The sequence below is a fragment of the Bos javanicus genome, chromosome 11, assembly GCF_032452875.1.
Source record: "Bos javanicus breed banteng chromosome 11, ARS-OSU_banteng_1.0, whole genome shotgun sequence".
NCBI lineage: Eukaryota > Metazoa > Chordata > Mammalia > Artiodactyla > Bovidae > Bos > Bos javanicus.
Genome location: NC_083878.1, coordinates 12,212,809 through 12,231,738, shown reverse-complemented (window position 1 = coordinate 12,231,738; position 18,930 = coordinate 12,212,809). Strand labels below are relative to the sequence as shown.

Here is an 18,930-nt window from a genome sequence, read left to right as displayed (position 1 = left end):
ATCCTTTTTTCAATACTTCCTTCCTGTCTCCTTCTTTCCTTCCTTCCTTTTTTTTTTTAACATTTATTTGTTTATTTGGCTGACTCAGGTCTTAGTTGTGGTGCATGGAGTTAGCTTAGTTGCTCCGAGGCATAGGGACTCTAGTTCCCCAACCAGGGATTGAATTCGCATTCCCTGCACTGCAAGGAGGACTCCTAACAATCGGACCACCAGGGAAGTGTCCTTTTCCTTCCTTCTAATTAAGCAAAATAAACAATTATTTTTTAAATTGTGACATACCCTTGCTTAAAGTCTCTCAAAGATTTTATTAGGATGAAATCCAAATTATCTATCATTATAAAGCACAGTGCTTCACATATTGACATTTACCTACTTCTATAAGTCATTGCTACCCTTATTTGACATGGAACATGTACAATTTTATTTCATTATTTCATTTTTGTACATGAGGTTGCCTCACCTAAAAATGTCTCTTATCCCTTCCTCATCCTTTCTCTGGATACATTCTGCAGGTCCAAAGATACTCCTGTTGGACACCTCCTACTAAGCCTTTTCTGGTAAGTCCTCCTTGAAAGTTTCATACCTGGGATAAGTACCATTCACCTCTTCTAGATCTGTTAAAGTTGATTTTCCTTAGAGCTCAAACCTCATAGTTTTTCTTTGGTTGTTGCTATTCAGTTGCTAAGTCTGACTTAGCAAGAGTCTGACTCTTTGCAACCCTGTGGACTGCAGGCTTCCCTGTTCTTCAGCTTTTCTCTATCTATATTCAATTCCCAGCAGAAAGCCAGCTCCATGGTATTAAATACCATCTTTATATATATATAAGTTTTAAAGTTTTATGTACAACTATGAAGGAAATGGCACCCCACTCCAGTACTCTTGCTTGGAAAATCCCATGGACGGAGGAGCCTGGTGGGCTGCAATCCATGGGGTTGCGAAGAGTCGGACATGACTGAGCGACTTCACCTTCACTTTTCACTTTCACGCATTGGAGAAGGAAATGGCAACCCACTCCAGTGTTCTTGCCTGGAGAATCCTAGGGACCGGGGAGCCTGGTGGGCTGCCGTCTATGGGGTCGCACAGAGTCGGACATGACTGAAGTGACTTAGCAGCATGACTTTATCCTGTCAAATTAATATCTCTATGATAAATGACTACTAAACACTTCAAACATAATATATTAAAAATGGAAATCTTGATTCTACTGCCACTCCCCAAACCTGTTATTTTCTCACTGTTCCCTATCTTAGGTAATAGCATCACTACTCATCTAGTTTGCTTAGCTTAAATATCTTAGAATAATTTTTGACTCCATGCTTTCTCTTATAACCTCATACCCAATCTAGCAGTAAAACTTGCCATCTCTACCTTCAAAAATATTTCTTTACACTTCTATCCCTGCCACTATAGTCCAGATGATCAGTCTCTCTTACCTAGACTATTGTAATGACCTTCCGACTGGGCGCCTTCTTCCACTCTTCTTGACCTATCATATATTTTCCATATTGCCACCAGTGTTACCCATTATAAAATCAGGTTATCACCACCATTTCCAGTCTTCTTATGGCCTCACATTTCATTTCAAATAAAATAAAAAATACTTGCTGCTGCTGCTAAGTCACCTCAGTCATGTCCGACTCTGTGTGACCCCATAGACGGCAGCCCACCAGCTCCCCCATCCCTGGGATTCTCCAGGCAAGAACACTGGAGTGGATTGCCATTTCCTCCTCCAATGCATGAAAGTGAAAAGTGAAAGGGAAGTCGCTCAGTCGTGTCCGACTCTTAGCGACCCCATGGACTGCAGCCCACCAGGCTCCTCCGTCCGTGGGATTTTCCAGGCAAGAGTACTGGAGTGGGGTGCCATCGCCTTCTCCTTACTGTGGCCTAAAATCCAGAAATCATATGATTCGAAATCCTGTCTCTTACCATTCCTACCACAAATGATACATACAGCATTGCCAGACTGACCCCTCTGCATACTGATCACCTTGACTACATAATACCTTCTACTATGGGTAACCCAAGACGGGCGGGTCATGGTGGAGAGGTCTGACAGAATGCGGTCCACTGGAGAAGGGAATGGCAAACCACTTCAGTATTCTTGCCTTGAGAATGCCATAAACAGTATGAAAAGGCAAAATGATAGGATACTGAAAGAGGAACTCCCCAGGTCAATAGGGGCCCAATATGCTACTGGAGATGGGTGGAGAAATAACTCCAGAAAGAATGAAGGGATGGAGCCAAAGCAAAAACAATACCCAGCTGTGGATGTGACTGATGATAGAAGCAAGGTCCGATGCTGTAAAGAGCAATATTGCATAGGAACCTGGAATGTCAGGTCCATGAATCAAGGCAAATTGGAAGTGGTCAAACAAGAGATGGCAAGAGTGAATGTCGACATTCTAGGAATCAGTGAACTAAAATGGACTGGAATGGGTGAATTTAACTCAGATGACCATTATATCTACTACTGCGGGCAGGAACCCCTCAGAAGAAACGGAGTAGCCATCATGGTCAACAAAAGAGTCTGAAATGCAGTACTTGGATGTAATCTCAAAAATGACAGAATGATCTCTGTTCGTTTCCAAGGCAAACCATTCAATATCACAGTAATTCAAGTCTATGGCCCAACCAGTAACACTGAAGAAGCTGAAGTTGAACGGTTCTATGAAGACCTACAAGACCTTTTAGAACTAACACCCAAAAAAGTTATTCTTTTCATTATAGGGGACTGGAATGCAAAAGTAAGAAGTCAAGAAACACCTGGAGTAGCAGGCAAATTTGGCCTTGGAATACGGAATGAAGCAGGGCAAAGATTAATAGAGTTTTGCCAAGAGAATGCACTGGTCATAGCAAACACCCCCTTCCAACACACAAGAGAAGACTCTACACATGGACATCACCAGATGGTCAACACTGAAATCAGATTGATTATATTTTTTGCAGCCAAAGATGGAGAAACTCATTGCAGTCAACAAAAACAAGACCAAGAACTGACTGTGGCTCAGACTATGAACTCCTTATTGCCAACTTCAGACTTAGATTGAAGAAAGTAGGGAAAACCACTAGACCATTCAGGTATGACCTAAATCAAATCCCTTATGATTATACAGTGGAAGTGAGAAATAGATTTAAGGGACTAGATCTGATAGATAGAGTGCCTGATGAATTATGGAATGAGGTTCGTGACACTGTACAGGAGATACGAATCAAGACCATCTCCATAGAAAAGAAATGCAAAAAAGCAATGGCTGTCTGGGAAGGCCTTACAAATAGCTGTGAAAAGAAAAGAAGCAAAAAGCAAAGGAGAAAAGTAAAGATATAAGCATCTGAATGCAGAGTTCCAAAGAATAGCAAGGAGAGATAAGAAAGCCTTCCCTAGCGATCAATGCAAAGAAATAGAGGAAAACAACAGAATGGGAAAGACTAGAGATCTCTTCAAGAAAATTAGAGATACCAATGGACATTTCATGCAAAGATGGGCTCAATAAAGGACAGAAATGGTAGGGACCTAACAGAAGCAGAAGATATTAAGAAGAGGTGGCAAGAATACACAGAAGAACTGTACAAAAAGATCTTCACGACCCAGATAATCACGATATGATAACTCATCTAGAGCCAGACATCCTGGAATGTGAAGTCAAGTGGGCCTTAGAAAGCATCACTACGAACAAAGCTAGCGGAGGTGATGGAATTCCAGTTGAGCTATTTCAAATCCTGAAAGACGATGCTGTGAAAGTGCTGCACTCACTATGCCAGCAAATTTGGAAAACTCAGCAGTGGCCACAGGACTGGAAAAGGTCAGTTTTCATTCCAATCCCAAAGAAAGGCAATGCTAAAGAATGCTCAAACTACCGCACAATTGCACTCATCTCACATGCTAGTAAAGTAATGCTCAAAATTCTCCAAGCCAGGCTTCAGCAATATGTGAACCGTGAACTTCCTGATGTTCAAGCTGGTTTTAGAAAAGGCAGAGGAATCAGAGATCAAATTGCCAACATCCGCTGGGTCATCGAAAAAGCAAGAGAGTTCCATAAAAACATCTATTTCTGCTTTACTGACTATGCCAAAGCCTTTGACTGTGTGGATCACAATAAACTGTGGAAAATTCTGCAAGAGATGGGAATGCCAGACCACCTGACCTGCCTCTTGAGAAATCTGTATGCAGGTCAGGAAGCAACAGTTAGAACTGGACATGGAACAACAGACTGGTTCCAAATAGGAAAAGGAGTACGTCAAGGCTGTGTATTATCATCCTGCTTGTTTAACTTATATGCAGAGTACATCATGAGAAACACTGGACTGGAAGAAACACAAGCTGGAATTAAGATTGCCAGGAGAAATATGAATAACATCACATATGCAGATGACACCACCCTTATGGCAGAAAGTAAAGAGGAACTAAAAAGCCTCTTGATGAAAGTGAAAGTGGAGAGTGAAAAAATTGGCTTAAAACTCAACATTCAGAAAACGAAGATCATGGCATCTGGTCCCATCACTTCATGGGAAATAGATGGGGAAACAGTGGAAACAGTGTCAGACTTTACTTTTTTGGGCTCCAAAATCACTGCAGATAGTGACTGCAGCCATGAAATTAAAAGATGCTTACTCCTTGGAAGGAAAGTTATGACCAAACTAGATAGCATATTCAAAAGCAGAGACATTACTTTGCCAACAAAGGTTCATCTAGTCAAGGCTATGGTTTTTCCTGTGGTCATGTATGGTGAGAGCTGGACTGTGAAGAAGGCTGAGCGCCGAAGAATTGATGCTTTTGAACTGTTGTGTTGGAGAAGACTCTTGAGAGTCCCTTGGATTGCAAGGAGATCCAACCAGTCCATTCTGAAGGAGATCAGCCCTGGGATTCCTTCTGAGGGAATGATGCTGAAGCTGAAACTCCAGTACTTTGGCCACCTCATGCGAAGAGTTGACTCATTGGAAAAGACTCTGACGCTGGGAGGGATTGGGGGCAGGAGAAGAAGGGGACGACAGAGGATGAGATGGCTGGATGGCATCACTGACTCGATGGACGTGAGTCTGAGTGAACTCCAGGAGTTGGTGATGGACAGGGAGGCCTGGCGTGCTGTGATTCTTGGGGTCGCGAAGAGTCAGATACGACTGAGTGACTGAACTTAACTGAACTATACTGTAACTTCTGACGTGCATGCATGAGTGCATGCTATGTCACTCCAGTCTTGTCCGAGTCTTTGAGACAGTATGGACTGCAGCCTGTCAGGCTCCTCTGTCCATGGGATACTATTGGACAGAGTGGGTTGCCATGCTCTCCTCCAGGAGATCTTCCCAACCCACATCTCCTACATGTCCTGCATTGGCAGGTGGGTTCTTTACCACTAGAGCCACCTAGCAAGCCCTAGCTCCGACTAGAATGCTTATCTATTAGAAATCCAAGTGATTCAATTTCTGATTTCATTCAGATCATTTCTTTGTCTTCCTAGTTCTTAACACTACCTGACATTATATTAAATTTTTTGTTTGTGTGCCATCTATCACCACTAGAATACAAGCTATGTCAAGCCAGGACACTGGTTTATTGCCTGGTATGTAACCAATGCTTTATAAAAACTTTAAGAAAATGGAGAAGTTTAATGTATTTATTGTATTATTATAGCATTTTTTTTTTTTTGCACAGTTCTTTACAAAATTTACAGTGACTGTCTTCCCTATGGATTATAAACTCTAAATTAAAGGACTAAGTATTTTCTCTTCTTCTACCCCAAAATCTACCTTATTTAATAGTAGGTACACAGGCAATATTTGTGGTGTAAAATACCTTCATTTTATATTGTCAGTGAGTGAGGGAATTCTTATAAACAAGGAAAGCTAAGAATATCAGCTTGATTAGGTCACATATGGTAAAAACAAGAAGGAACTCTGCAAGAAAATACCTTGAAGACCTTCTGATTATTTTTGCCCCATTTTCAGCATTAAGGTTTCCATCTGCTAGGAGAAGTTTTCTGGAAACAGTAGCTTAGGAAAATACACAATATGAAGCTCTTATAATTGCCATGTTTATACTGAGTTCTGGGTTAGCTGCTTTGAAACAGTCCTGGTAAAAATAAACTTTCAATGTGTTTTAAGCAATCAGTGTTTCCAATAAGCACTGTCAACATGACCTTTAGTGGTCTCCAGAACTTCTCCTTTACTAAGTATTTAACTGGATGCTCAACCTCTATGCCTTCCTGTCTGCCTTTAATTTTCCCTCAGCAATTTTAATGCTGGAACAACAACAAAATACACAAGTCATCCTCTGGGAGGATTTCTAACCATAATTTGAAAAGCCCTTGAAATAAGAAAATTGAAATGGATTAGAGGAAGAATAGTAGTACATATTACATATTCGTACATACATATGTATGTAATTATATTACATACATAGGGTAAACAACTATAAATGCACATCACATTCTCTCTCCTATTTTCTATTCAACACTCAACTGTAAGTCCCTACCTCGTTTTCTTTCAAGAAGAAATTTTAGATTCCACATGTAGAAATCATGTAGAAATACTTTTTGATAAAATTATTGCCCATGTTCCATAATAATGATAATATTTAAGAATATTTATAAGTCCTATTAAATTACCTAAGGAAAGTCATCCTAAAACTCTTAAATCTCTTGTCATATTTTCATATTAATACTTGGGGCCTCTTTATAAAGTAAGTCTGCTGCTGCTGCTGCTAAGTCACTTCAGTCGTGTCCGACTCTGTGCGACCCCATAGACGGCAGGCAGCCCACCAGGCTCCCCCGTCCCTGGGATTCTCCAGGCAAGAACACTGGAGTGGGTTGCCATTTCCTTCTCCAATGCATGAAAGTGAAAAGTGAAAGTGAAGTCGCTCAGTATCCATCACTAAAAGAGAGTCAATATTAATACAATGAGACATTATTGAAAAGTTTACAAGCTACAAATATAAATCATGTATAATGAATTCTATTGTAAGTAATTTTATAGATAATTTGAAATAACCCAAGGTCACATCATAAATGTGTAATTCATCTAGCAGTCAATGTAATGATAAACATAGAGAAAGAATACACCAGTTGTTACACATCCCATTTTTTCCTTTTTTTCAGCTTCACTGAAAACAAAATCATAAGATATTTAAAACCATACATTGTGGTGATCTAACACGCATATATATTGTGAGAGTATTTCTTTTCCATCATCTAGTTATTTAACATACTCATCACCTCACATATTACTTTTTATTCTATAAGAACATTTAAGTTCTATTTTCTTAGCAACAATACAGTACTATCAACTATGGGAATCATGCTTTACATTAGATCCTTAACTCTTTTTCCTCTTAAAGCTGAAAGTCTGTTCCTCCTTACCAACTTCTCTCTATTGCCTAACCCACTCTTCTAGTACCTAGCAACCACTTTTCTACTAATTTTTTAAAAATATTCTTCATATAAAGGCAGTAATTGTCCTTCTTGGTGTGGCTTATTTTCCTTAGCATAATGCCCTCTAGGTCCATCTACATTATCACAAATGGTAGGATGTTCTTATTTTTCATAACTGAATAATATTCATATATATACACATATCAATATCAATACATATATGGAGAATATATGTTTGTGTGTGTATATATATATATATATATATATATAAAACATTTCTTTATCCACTTATTTGAAGACTGTTTCCATGTCATAGCTATTGTGATTATTCCTGCGATGAACATGGAACTATATATAACTCTGAAATACAATTTTCCAATTTCTTTGAATACACACCCAGAAGCAGAATTGCCAGATCATATGATTCTTCAAGAAATTACAAGCTCTATTTGTAATTTTTTGAGGAACCTCCATACTGTTTTCCATAATGGCTATACCAATTTACATTCCTACCAACAGTGTACAAGTGTTCCCTTTATATATCCTCACCAGTATTTATCATCTCTTGTATTTTTACTGATAGCTATTCTAACATGTGTGATGCATTATCACATTGTGGTTTTGATTTACTTTTTTGAAAAGGCCATCCTTTCCTCATTATACATTCTTGGCCATTTTGTCATAAATTAATTGACCATATATGCATGTTTATTTCTGGGCTCTGCAATCTGTTCCACTGATCTATATCTCTGTTTTTATGTCAATACCATACCGTTCTGATTACTATAGCTTTATAATACATTTTGAAATCAGATCGTGTAATGCTTCTAGCTTTGTTCTTCTCTCTCAAGACTGCTTTGGGCAGGTTCTTTCACATCTTTTTTCTTAGAACAGAAAAAAGTAGATCATACCAACAATTTTTATATCTCATAAAATATAATAAGCAACATGAATCAAATTTGATTTGTACTCTTAAATCTATTCTCAAGGGAAGGTACCAATAAAGAGATATAGATAAAAAAAATTTCAATTCTATAATTTTATATCTAATTCATATCAACTTCTGGATTTCAAAACATATATTTGCTCGAAAACTGAAATCATCAAATAATAACAACAGAATCCTAAAACATACATGTTCTAGTAAGGTTAAAAAAAAAAAAAAAAAAGACTAGAAATAGGACACAGAGAAGAGAAGGTGGCTAAATTTAAATTTTAATTGCTGTTGATTTCAGCTATAACCACCATTTTCTAGACCAAACTTAAGACTTCTTGAATGCCAGGCAGTCAATAGAGGAAAACAGTCATTTTTACGTATGAAATATAAGGAAGATTCAGTGAATACAACCATAGACCCTTTTTAGTTTAAACACCCCAAAACAGGCATTGGTATTTGTTTTCCTAAGGAAATAATAAGGACTTATTCTCAAGACCATGTATGACTTATGAGAGAAACAAAGCAAGGTTAGGTATAAAGCCCCAGCACACCAGAAGCACTTCTATAGTACTGCAGGACTTTCTCACCTTAAAAGTCGTGGTGCCATACAGCTTGGTAGTGTGGACTGTCTCTGGAAGGACATTAGTGATATTGGTGATAAATTCTTCCAAGTACTTACAGGATTTCTCCAAGTGTGTTGTATTGATAATAATCTGGACAAGCTAGAAAATAACAAGAACATGTAAGGGTCATTTGACTATTTAACCTTGGATGCATGGCTCATTATGAATCTACTGGTATAAGAAAAACAAAAGGCATAATGGCAGAGGCCATCTGTATTCTGTAAATGTTAAAGTGAAAGCACAGGATAGGTATCACTTCCTCTATGAAGATTTCCCTGACTTCCCAAAAAATCTAGCATTTCCCCCAACTATAGGAGTAAATGTCACTATTTTAAACTCATATCTTTGGTTCAAAATAAAGACTAGGCTAAGATAAAAAACTGATAGTATTTAGCATACAACCTGGAAATAAATAATTGCCAAATGAATAAAATAAACTCCTATTAAAAGAATAAGACAGTAAAGGACAGTAAGTTTCAAAATAAGGCACAGTGAACATAGGAATTTTGGAACAGTTGCAATATATAAATAAACTACATCAGTTTCTATGAAAGAAAAAAATATGAGCACAGGAATCAGAGAAACCAGGGAGCAACTACTTACAAATTATTGATACTGACAAAGTTTCTTGACTTCTCTAAGCCTATTTATTTACCTGTAAAATATTAATAATAATTTCTAACTCACACTTATTATGAAGACTAAATATTCTTTTGTTAATACTATTTTCCTTTTCTTACAGAAGAGATCCTTAAAGAAGGCAGTACTGATGATAAAAAGCCATCTCTAAATTTCTTCGAGAGCAAGATGAGAAAGAAAACTGCTGTCTGTAGAATTAAACTTTCTAAACCACTTTACAGTTCATTTTCTTACATCACCCTCCTAGCAACCTGAAGAAGTAAGTTAAGTGGGCATACTTATTACTTCCATTCTACCATAAGAGAAACAAAAAATGAAATTAAACTGGGATTCAAATCCAAGTCATCAACCTTCAAATTATGGTCTCATCTTAATGATTTCAGCCAGTGCCTTTTAGCATAAGCTTAAGATGGCAGCCCTGGAGCACTACATTTTTATGTATACTAGGCTGAACTACCAGATTCAGGGGCTGACATCAACCATACATCTCCATTCTTTGATTCTACTTTATGTAAAAAATTAAGTTAAAATTTTTAATGACTGATACCTACTATGTACCAATACAATATTGTAAAGTAATTCACCTCCAATTAAAATAAATACATTTATATTGAAAAAAAAAACTATTCACATTCCCCAAAAAGAAATACAAAGAGAAAGTAAAATGGAACCTTTTTTACTTTTCTTTTCTACATTTTTAACTTTTCATTTTCACAAGAATATGTCTAGGGGTGGGGTTGTGGTAGGCAGGGGAGTTTTGGTGTTTAAGGCTATGAATGAACTTGCATCCTCTTTTAGTCTAGTGAGATAATAATCCAGAGAAGTAAGTAGATGACAGAAGGGGAAAACTGGAGTTAAAGATGAAGGGAGGTACTACACATTTTTAAATCAAATGATATTCGAAAACAATGTTTAAAAGATAGAATTGTACTTCAGTAAAAGTGACTGTATTATGCTGTGGAATATTAAATTAAATTATTAATAGGACCATAATCAGAAATACTATACTAAAGCCTTTGATTGTATGGATCACAACAAATTGTGGAAAATTCTTAGAGAGATGTGAGTACGTCTCAGACTATCTTACCTGTCTCCTGAGAAACTTGTATGCAGGTCAAGAAGCAACAGTTAGAACCAGACACAGAACAAAGGACTGGTTCAAAACTGGGAAAGGAGTACACCAAGGCTGTGTATTGTCACCTTGCTTATTTAACTTATGTGCAGAGTACATCATGAGAAATGCCAAGCTGGATGAAACACAAGCTAGAATCAAGATTGCTGAGAGAAATATCGATAACCTCAGATATGCCAATGATAACACTCTAATGGCAGAAAGTGAAGAGGAACTAAAGAGCCTCTTGATGAAGGTAAAAGAGGAGTGAAAAAGCTGGCTTAAAACTCAACATTCAAAGAACTAAGATCATAGCATCCCATCCCATCACTTCATGGCAAATAGAAGGGGAAAAAGTGGAAAGAGTGACAGATTTTATTTTCTTGGGCACCGAAATCACAGCAGTGATTGCAGCCATGAAATTAAATGACACTTGTTCCTTGGAAGGAAACTGATGATAAACCTAGACAGTGTATTCAAAAGCAGAGACGTCACTTTGCTGACAAAGGTCCATATAGTCAAAACTATGGTTTTTCCAGTAGTCATATATGGATGTGAAAGTTGGACCATAAAGAAGGCTGAAGAATTGATGCTTTCAAATTGTGGTGCTGGAGAGGATTCTTGAGAGTCCTTTGGACAGCAAGGAGATCAAACCAATCAGTCCTAAAGGAAATCAATGTTGAATATTCATTGGAAGGACTGATGCTGAAGATGAAGCTCCAGTACTATAGCTACCTGATTGAAAAACCTTCTCATTGGAAAAGACCCTGCTGCTGGTAAAGCTTGAAGGCAAAAGAGAAGGAGGTGGCAGAGAGTGAAATGGTTAGATAGCATCACTGATTCAACAGACCCGAATGTGAGCAAACTCCAGGAGATAGCGAAGGACAGGAAGCCTGGTGTGTTGCAGTCCAAGCAGTCTCAAAGAGTCGGACATGACTTCACGACTGAACAACAACAACCTCCTCAAACAGCACACAGCACAGGGCCAAATACACAATTCATTCTCCAAAAATACATGTCAACTCATAATAATGCTTTAGTAATAGATTCAAGTAAGGGAAAAGGTAACTTCTACCCACTAAGGATCAGCCAAAAACAGCTACTTTTGAAATATAATGGCAAAGATAAAAGACTGAGTTCCAAGAAAGATAAGTTAGGGCAACAATGGGACTAAGTCTTTTACTATTTCCCAAAATTCATCAGACAAGTTCATATTAATCATTAGGCTCTTTCTGGGCTTTCCTGGTGGCTCAAATAGTAAAGAATCTGCCTGCAGTGTGGGAGACCTGGGTTCGATCCCAGGGTTGGGCTTCCCAGGTAGGGGTAGTGGTAAAGAACACAACTGCCAATGCAGGAGACATAAGAGACATGGGTTCAATCCTTGTGTCAGGAAGATACCCTGGGGTATGGAATGACAACCCACTCCAGTATTCTTGCCTGGAGAATCCCCAAGGACAGAGAAGCCTGGTGGGCTACAGTCCATGGGGTCTCAAAGAATTAGACACGAGTGAAGCAACTTAGCACATACCCAGGTCCTTTCCATTCATTCGATAGTTTGAATTTGGACACTTCGAATTTTGGAAAAAAAATTCTGTCACCTATAAAATTACCCAAAATATCAGCTTTTTAACTTGAGAGTGCTTTAGGGAAAAACACCCACAAAAATAAGTGATTTCTCACCCTCTTCCTTTCAATGTGTTTCTTCTTCAGAGAAGGACTAAAATCACTTTTAAAATTTAAATTTTATACATTAAATCATTCTTCTTCATGAGTGGGAATGTGGCTACTGGAAAGGTTGTCTTGATATGGAAGCTAGAAAAGTAAGAGAGTTAATTTGGGGAACCAAAAATTTTCTATTTTAAAATGAGCATTACCAATAGGGAACACATTCTATCTATCAAAAGAAATCCTAATAATAAGGAGGAATCGTGTCATGTTATAGAAATAAAAAACAGTGGCAGTCAAAGAGAAAATTGTCATGTTTTGCAGGATATTGGCAGTTTAAAAAAAAAGGAGGTGGCTTCACTGGGTACAGTAGTAATTTCCCATGATTTTTTAAAGATCTGTCAACACAAAAGATCACCACGAATTACATCAATTGGCTGTCAGTCACTTTTGAAATGTTTCACTGCTGAGCACAGAAGAGACTATTAAAACACTCTAGGATTACAGTAGATATCATGTCATTTTCAAAGGGAATATTTGTCTGTTAATGAGGTCTAAGTGATCTCTACTCCTGAATGACAGCTAACCAAAATCCTTAAAGGGGCATTTACAAATGTGAAGCCAGATGCTTTGGGAGTTATTTTGAACTTAAGGGTGAAATGAAGCAATTTCTTATATCAACTTTCATCAGAGTTTGAGCTCCTTTGATATTTTTAACCCATACTACCCACTCTCTTTTAAAAATATATCACTGCAGCAATCTAAACTGTCCTATTGTTTCAAGAACATGGAACTAACAATGTATTAAGATACTGGTTATATCTCACATAAAGTGGATTTCCATGAAAACTGTACACACACACAAAAAAAAACACCAAAAAGCAAATAAACACTTCCACAACCAAATGACAGAAGTTACTTAGACGAAAAACCCTTAAGAAACAGGAATTTTTTTTTTTTTTGGGGGGGGGGGCTCTTTCCTTCCTAAAATCAGAGAGAATCTAATAAAGAAGGCACAGAGTAGATTGTAGGCATCACTTCTTCAACTTTGCTCCAAACACCACAGCAGAAGCTGAACTATGATCACAGATAGGTGTTCATATTCCTGACAAACTCCAGGAAAGAAAACGTCTTCATAATCGTTAACAGTTCAAAACTAAGCCTTAAATTCCAAGAAGAGGCTTCCGTTCCTGATTATAAGTTACTTCTGATATATTACATTACCTTGTCCCCCAAAACAGATAATTTAGTATACTGAAGCTCCAAATGGACTAATCCAAGCCAAGAAAATGACTCTTTCCACCCACCAATGCCTCTCAACTACTGATAGAAAAGATTAAAAACTAAATAACAGTCCTATTTCTCATTCACAAGTATAAGCTATCCCTAAGACCAGTCCATCATAAAGGAGATCAGTCCTGGGTGTTCATTGGAAGGACTAATGTTGAAGCTGAAACTCCAGTACTTTGGCCATCTCATGTGAAGAGTTAACTCATTGGAAAAGACCCTGATGCTGGGAAAGATTGAGGGCAGGAGGAGAAGGGGACGACAGAGGATAACATGGTTGGATGGCATCACCAACCCAATGGACATGGGTTTGGGTTGACTCAGGAGTTGGTGATGGACAGGGAGGCCTGTGAGCTGCAGTTCACGGGGTCGCAAAGAGTCGGACACAACCGAGTGAATGAACTGAACTGAACTGAAGACTTCAAGGAATTTTATCTCCATTTCACCGCAGCAAGAGGGTATAAAAAGCTGTGTCAGCTACCCATTTTATACCATCTCTATGGTAAATATCTAAACTATTAAAATACTTGGAATTACTGGTTTCAAATTCAAAGGACTAACACAAAGATTATATTTGAAAAACTTCTGTATACAATGTTTTAACATAATATTAGCAATATCGTTGCTGTTAACAATAGGGGATGGAGACAAATGATATGCAGGAGATAACATAGGTCATCAACCTAAACTATATTAAAAGGAAAAGGAGAATGCAAAGCATCAGTCATTTATTCAGATCCCCTGGGGCATGATTATAATCATAAAAATAATACGTGTTCAATATGGTATAACTACCAGCCCTTCTAAATTTTTTTAACTTTACACTGAAAACCTACCTACCTACTTTCTTTTTTTTTTTTCCCCCTCTTCTCTCTTTCATTACTTAACAATTTCTATATGCCCAGGAACTGGGATAGGGTTGTACATAATTATACACAAGACACAGTCCTTGGTTTCATGGAGATTATAGTAAACATATAAACATACAAATACATAGTATGACAGCAGGTGGTAGTAAGCACTGGGAATAGGAGAGAGAAGAAGTAGGTACAAGGGGAGGGTATTAATGTATCTGAGCTACTTGGAGATAGGGTGGTCAAGAGGCCTCTTTAAGGAAATAATATTTGAGAAGGAATTTAAGTGAAGGTATATTGCTGTCATGTGTAATAAATAAATTATTTTATGTCTAATTTATATTTTAAGCCTTTCTATAGTTACATTCTTCATAAAGAAACAGAATATCCTTTCATTCACTGTAAAACCTTCATGGATCACAGCCTTGTCATGGCAAAGAGGCTTGTATAACTCAATGAAGCTATGAGCCATGCAGTACAGGGCCACCCAGGATGGATGGGTCATAGTGAAGTTACGACAAATCATGGTCCACTGGAAGAGGAAATAGCAACCCAGTCCAGTATTCTTGCTTGGAAAACCCCATGAACAGTATGAAAAGGCAAAAAGATAGGACACTGGAAGATGAGCCCTCCAAGTAGAAAAGTGTCCAGTATGCTACTGGGGAAGAGCAGAGGGCAATAACTAACAGCTCCAGAAAGAATGCAGCAGCTGGGACAAAGTGGAAACGATGAGCAATTATGGTAGTACCTGATGGTGAAAGTACATTCAGTGTTGTAAAGAACAATATTGCATAGGAACCTGTAGTGTTAAGTCCATGAATCAAGGTAAACTGGATATGGTCAAGCAGGAGATGGCAAGGTAGAACATCTCAGGAATGAGTGAACTAAAATGGACATGAATGGGCAAACTTAATTCATTATATTTACTACTATTGGCAAGAATCCCTTAGAAGAAGAGTAGCCCTCACAGTCCACAAATGAGTACAAAATGCAGTACTTGGGTGGAACCTGAAAAGAAAGAATGACCTCAATTCATTTCCAAGGCAAACCATTCAACATCACAGCAAACCAAGTCTATGCCCCAACCACTGATGTCAAAGAAGCTGAAGTTAACCAGTTCTATGAGGACCTACTTTCTAGAACTAATACCAAAAATGATGTCCTTTTCATCAGGGGACTGGAATACAAAAGTAGGAAATCAAGAGATACCTGGAACCATCGGCAAGTTTGGTTTGGGATACGAGCAGGGCAAAGGCTAACAGAATTTAGACAAGAGAACACACTGGTCATAGCAAATACCCTTTCCCAACAACCCAAGAGATGACCTTACACATGGACATTATGACTGCCCTGTTGCTCAGTTGCTTCAATCATGTAAGACTCTTTGCGACCGTATGGGCTGTAGCCTGCCGGGCTCCTCTGTCCATGGAATTCTCCAGGCAAGAATACTGGACTTTGTTCCCATGCCCTCCTCCAAGGGATCTTCCCAACCCAGCGGTCAAACTTGCATCTCTACATTGGCAGTAGGGGTTCTTTACTACTAGAGCCACCTGGGAAGCCCCATGGACATCATTAAATGGTCAATACTGAAATCAGACTGATTATGTTCTTTGAGGCCAAAGAAGGAGAAGCTCTATACAGTCAGCAAAAATAAGACCTGTACCTGACTACTGCTAATATGATGAGCTCTTTATTGCAAAATTCAGGCTTAAATTGAACAAAGTAGGGAAATTCACCAGGACATTCAGGTATGACCTAAATCAAATTTCTTACATTATATTCAGTGGAGGTGACAAATAGATTCAAGGGATTAGATCGGGTAGACAGAGTGTGTGAAGAACAATGGATGGAGGTTTGTAACACTATACAGGGGGCAGTGACCAAAACTATCCCAAACAAAGTGGTTGTCCAAGGAGGCTTTACAAATAGCTTTGAAAGAAGAGAAGAGAAATGCAAAGGAGAAAGAAAGATACAACCAACTGAATGCAGAGTTCCAGACAACAGCAAGCAGAGATAAGAAGACCTCCTTAAATGAACAGTGCAAAGAAACAGAGGAAAATAATAGAAGGGCAAAGACATCTCCTCAAAAACACTGAAGAGATCAAGGGACCATTTCAGACAAGAATGAGCATGATAAAGGACAGAACTGATAAGGATGTAACAGAAGCAGAAGAGATTAAGAAGAGGTGGCAAGAAAACACAGAAGAATTTCAGATAATCATGATGGTGTGACCATTATTCAAGAGTCAGACATCCTGTAGTGTGAAGTCAAGTGGGTCTTAGGAAGCATTACTATGAGGAAGCTAGAGGTGACAGAATCACAGCTGAGCTATTTAAAAATCCTAATAGATGATGCTGTTAAAGCGCTGTACTCAATATGCCAGCAAATTTGGAAAATTCAGCAGTGGCCACAGGACTGGAAAGAGTCAAGTTTTCATTCCAATCCAAAAGAAAAGCAATGCCAAAGAATGTCCCAACTACAACTGTGCTCATCTCACATGCTAGCAAGGTTATGTTGAAAATCCTTCAAGCTAGGCTTCAGCAGTACATGAACTGAGAACTTTCAGATGTATAAGCTGGGTTTTGAAGAGGCAGAAGAAAGAGAGATCAAACTGCAACATTCATTAGATCTTGGAGAAAGCCAAGTAATTCCAGGAAAGCTACTTCTGCTTCACTGACTTTGCTAAAGCCCTTGACTGTGTGGATAACAACAAATTGTTGAAAATTCTTCAAGAGACGGGAGTACTAGATCACCTTATCTGTCTCCTGAGAAACCTATATGTGAATCAAGAAGTAACAGAACCAGACATGAAACAATGGACTGGTTCAAAATTGTGAAAGGAGTACGATTAGGCTGTAAATTATCACCCTGATTATTTAACTTATATGTAGAGTGCAACATGTGCAATGCTGAGCTAGATGAATCAAAAACTGGAATCAAGACTGCCAGGAGAAATATCAACAACCTCAGATGTGCAGATGATACCATTTTAGTGGCAGAAAGTGAAGAAGAACTAAAGAGCCTCTTGATGAGGGTAAAAGAGGAGAGTGAAAAAGTTGGTTTGAAAATTAACATTACAAAAACTAATATCACTTTATGCCACATACAAGAAGAAAAAGTAGAAACAGTGACAGATTTTATTTTCTTGGGCTCCAAAATCCCTGCAGATGGTGACTGTAGTCATGAAATTAAGATGCCTGCTCCTTGAAAGGAAAGCTATGACAAACCTAGACAGTGTATTAAAAAGCAGAGATATTACTGCCAACAAAGGCCCATACAGTCAAAGCTATGGTCTTTTCAGCAGTCATGTATGGATGTGAGAGCAGGACTATAAAGAAGGATCAGTGCTGAAGAGATGTTTTCTAACTGTAGTGCTGGAGAGGACTCTTGAGATTCCCCTGGACTGCAAGGAGATCAAATCAGTCAATCCTAATGGAAATCAACCCTAAATATTCATTTGGAAGGACTGATGCTAAAGCTGAAGCTCCAATACTCTGACCATCTGATGTGAAGAGGTGATTCATTGGAAAAGACCCTGATGCTACAAAAGATTGAATGCAAAAGTAGAAGAGAGTGGCAAAGGATGAAATGGTTAGATAGCATCACTAATTCAATGGACTTGAATTTGAGAAAACTCTAGGAGACAGCAGAGGACCGAGAAACTAGCAAACCATGGGGTTGCAAAGAGTGGGCCATGACTTACCAACTGAATGACAACAACAACAGGTGGCAATAAGCACTGGGAATATTATTAATAGAAGGAAGGATAAGGAGGTATATGGGGATGGGAGATCTGAGCTATTCTGAGAATAGGTGGTCAAGGAAATCTCCTTAAGGAAATAATATTTGAGTAGGGACTTAACTGAAGATATATTGCTACCATATGTGATAAATAAATAATTTTAAGTCTAATTTATACCTTAAGCCTATAAGTACATTTTTAATACAGAAAGAATATCCTTTGATTCATTTTAAAACCTTCTTTCAAATTTAATTAATTCTCTGATATCCTGAAATTAACAAACTTGTGGTTTATTTCCTTTCTCTTTACAACATTGTTTTCAAATTTCTGTAGAAAAAAGAAAAGGCTTAGAAAAAAGATAAACCTTATTTTAAAACTTACTTCAAATTTTTTTTAATTGAAATGCAGCTGATTTACAACATTGTGTTAGTTTCAAACATACATCAAAGTGACTGTCATACACACACACATATATAATTTTATCAGATTATTTTCCCATGTAAGTTATTACACAGCATTGAGTAAAGTTCATTGGGCTATGCAGTAGATGTCTGTTGATTATATATATTACATATAGTAGTATATGTATGTTCATTCCAACCTCCTAGTTGATACCCTCTGCTCACCATCACCCTCAGGTACCCATAAGCTTCTAAGTCTGGAATTTGTTTCAATTTTGAAAATAAGTTCATTTGTATCACTTTTTAGAT

At 38.0% G+C, this 18,930-nt stretch overlaps 1 protein-coding gene across 4 annotated transcripts in view; it reads right to left on the bottom strand.

Annotated features, from left to right (window-relative positions):
• Positions 1 to 18,930, bottom strand: part of EXOC6B (exocyst complex component 6B) — a 765,919-nt gene that overhangs the window by 313,746 nt on the left and 433,243 nt on the right. For all 4 annotated transcript variants that reach the window (XR_009739314.1, XM_061431936.1, XM_061431937.1 and 1 more), the window contains exon 17: positions 8,886 to 9,020. Coding sequence is in view for 3 of the 4 variants with exons in the window: in XM_061431936.1 (XP_061287920.1) it covers positions 8,886 to 9,020 (135 nt within the window). In the remaining variant the exon portion in view is untranslated. The remainder of the gene's footprint in view (positions 1 to 8,885; positions 9,021 to 18,930) is intronic.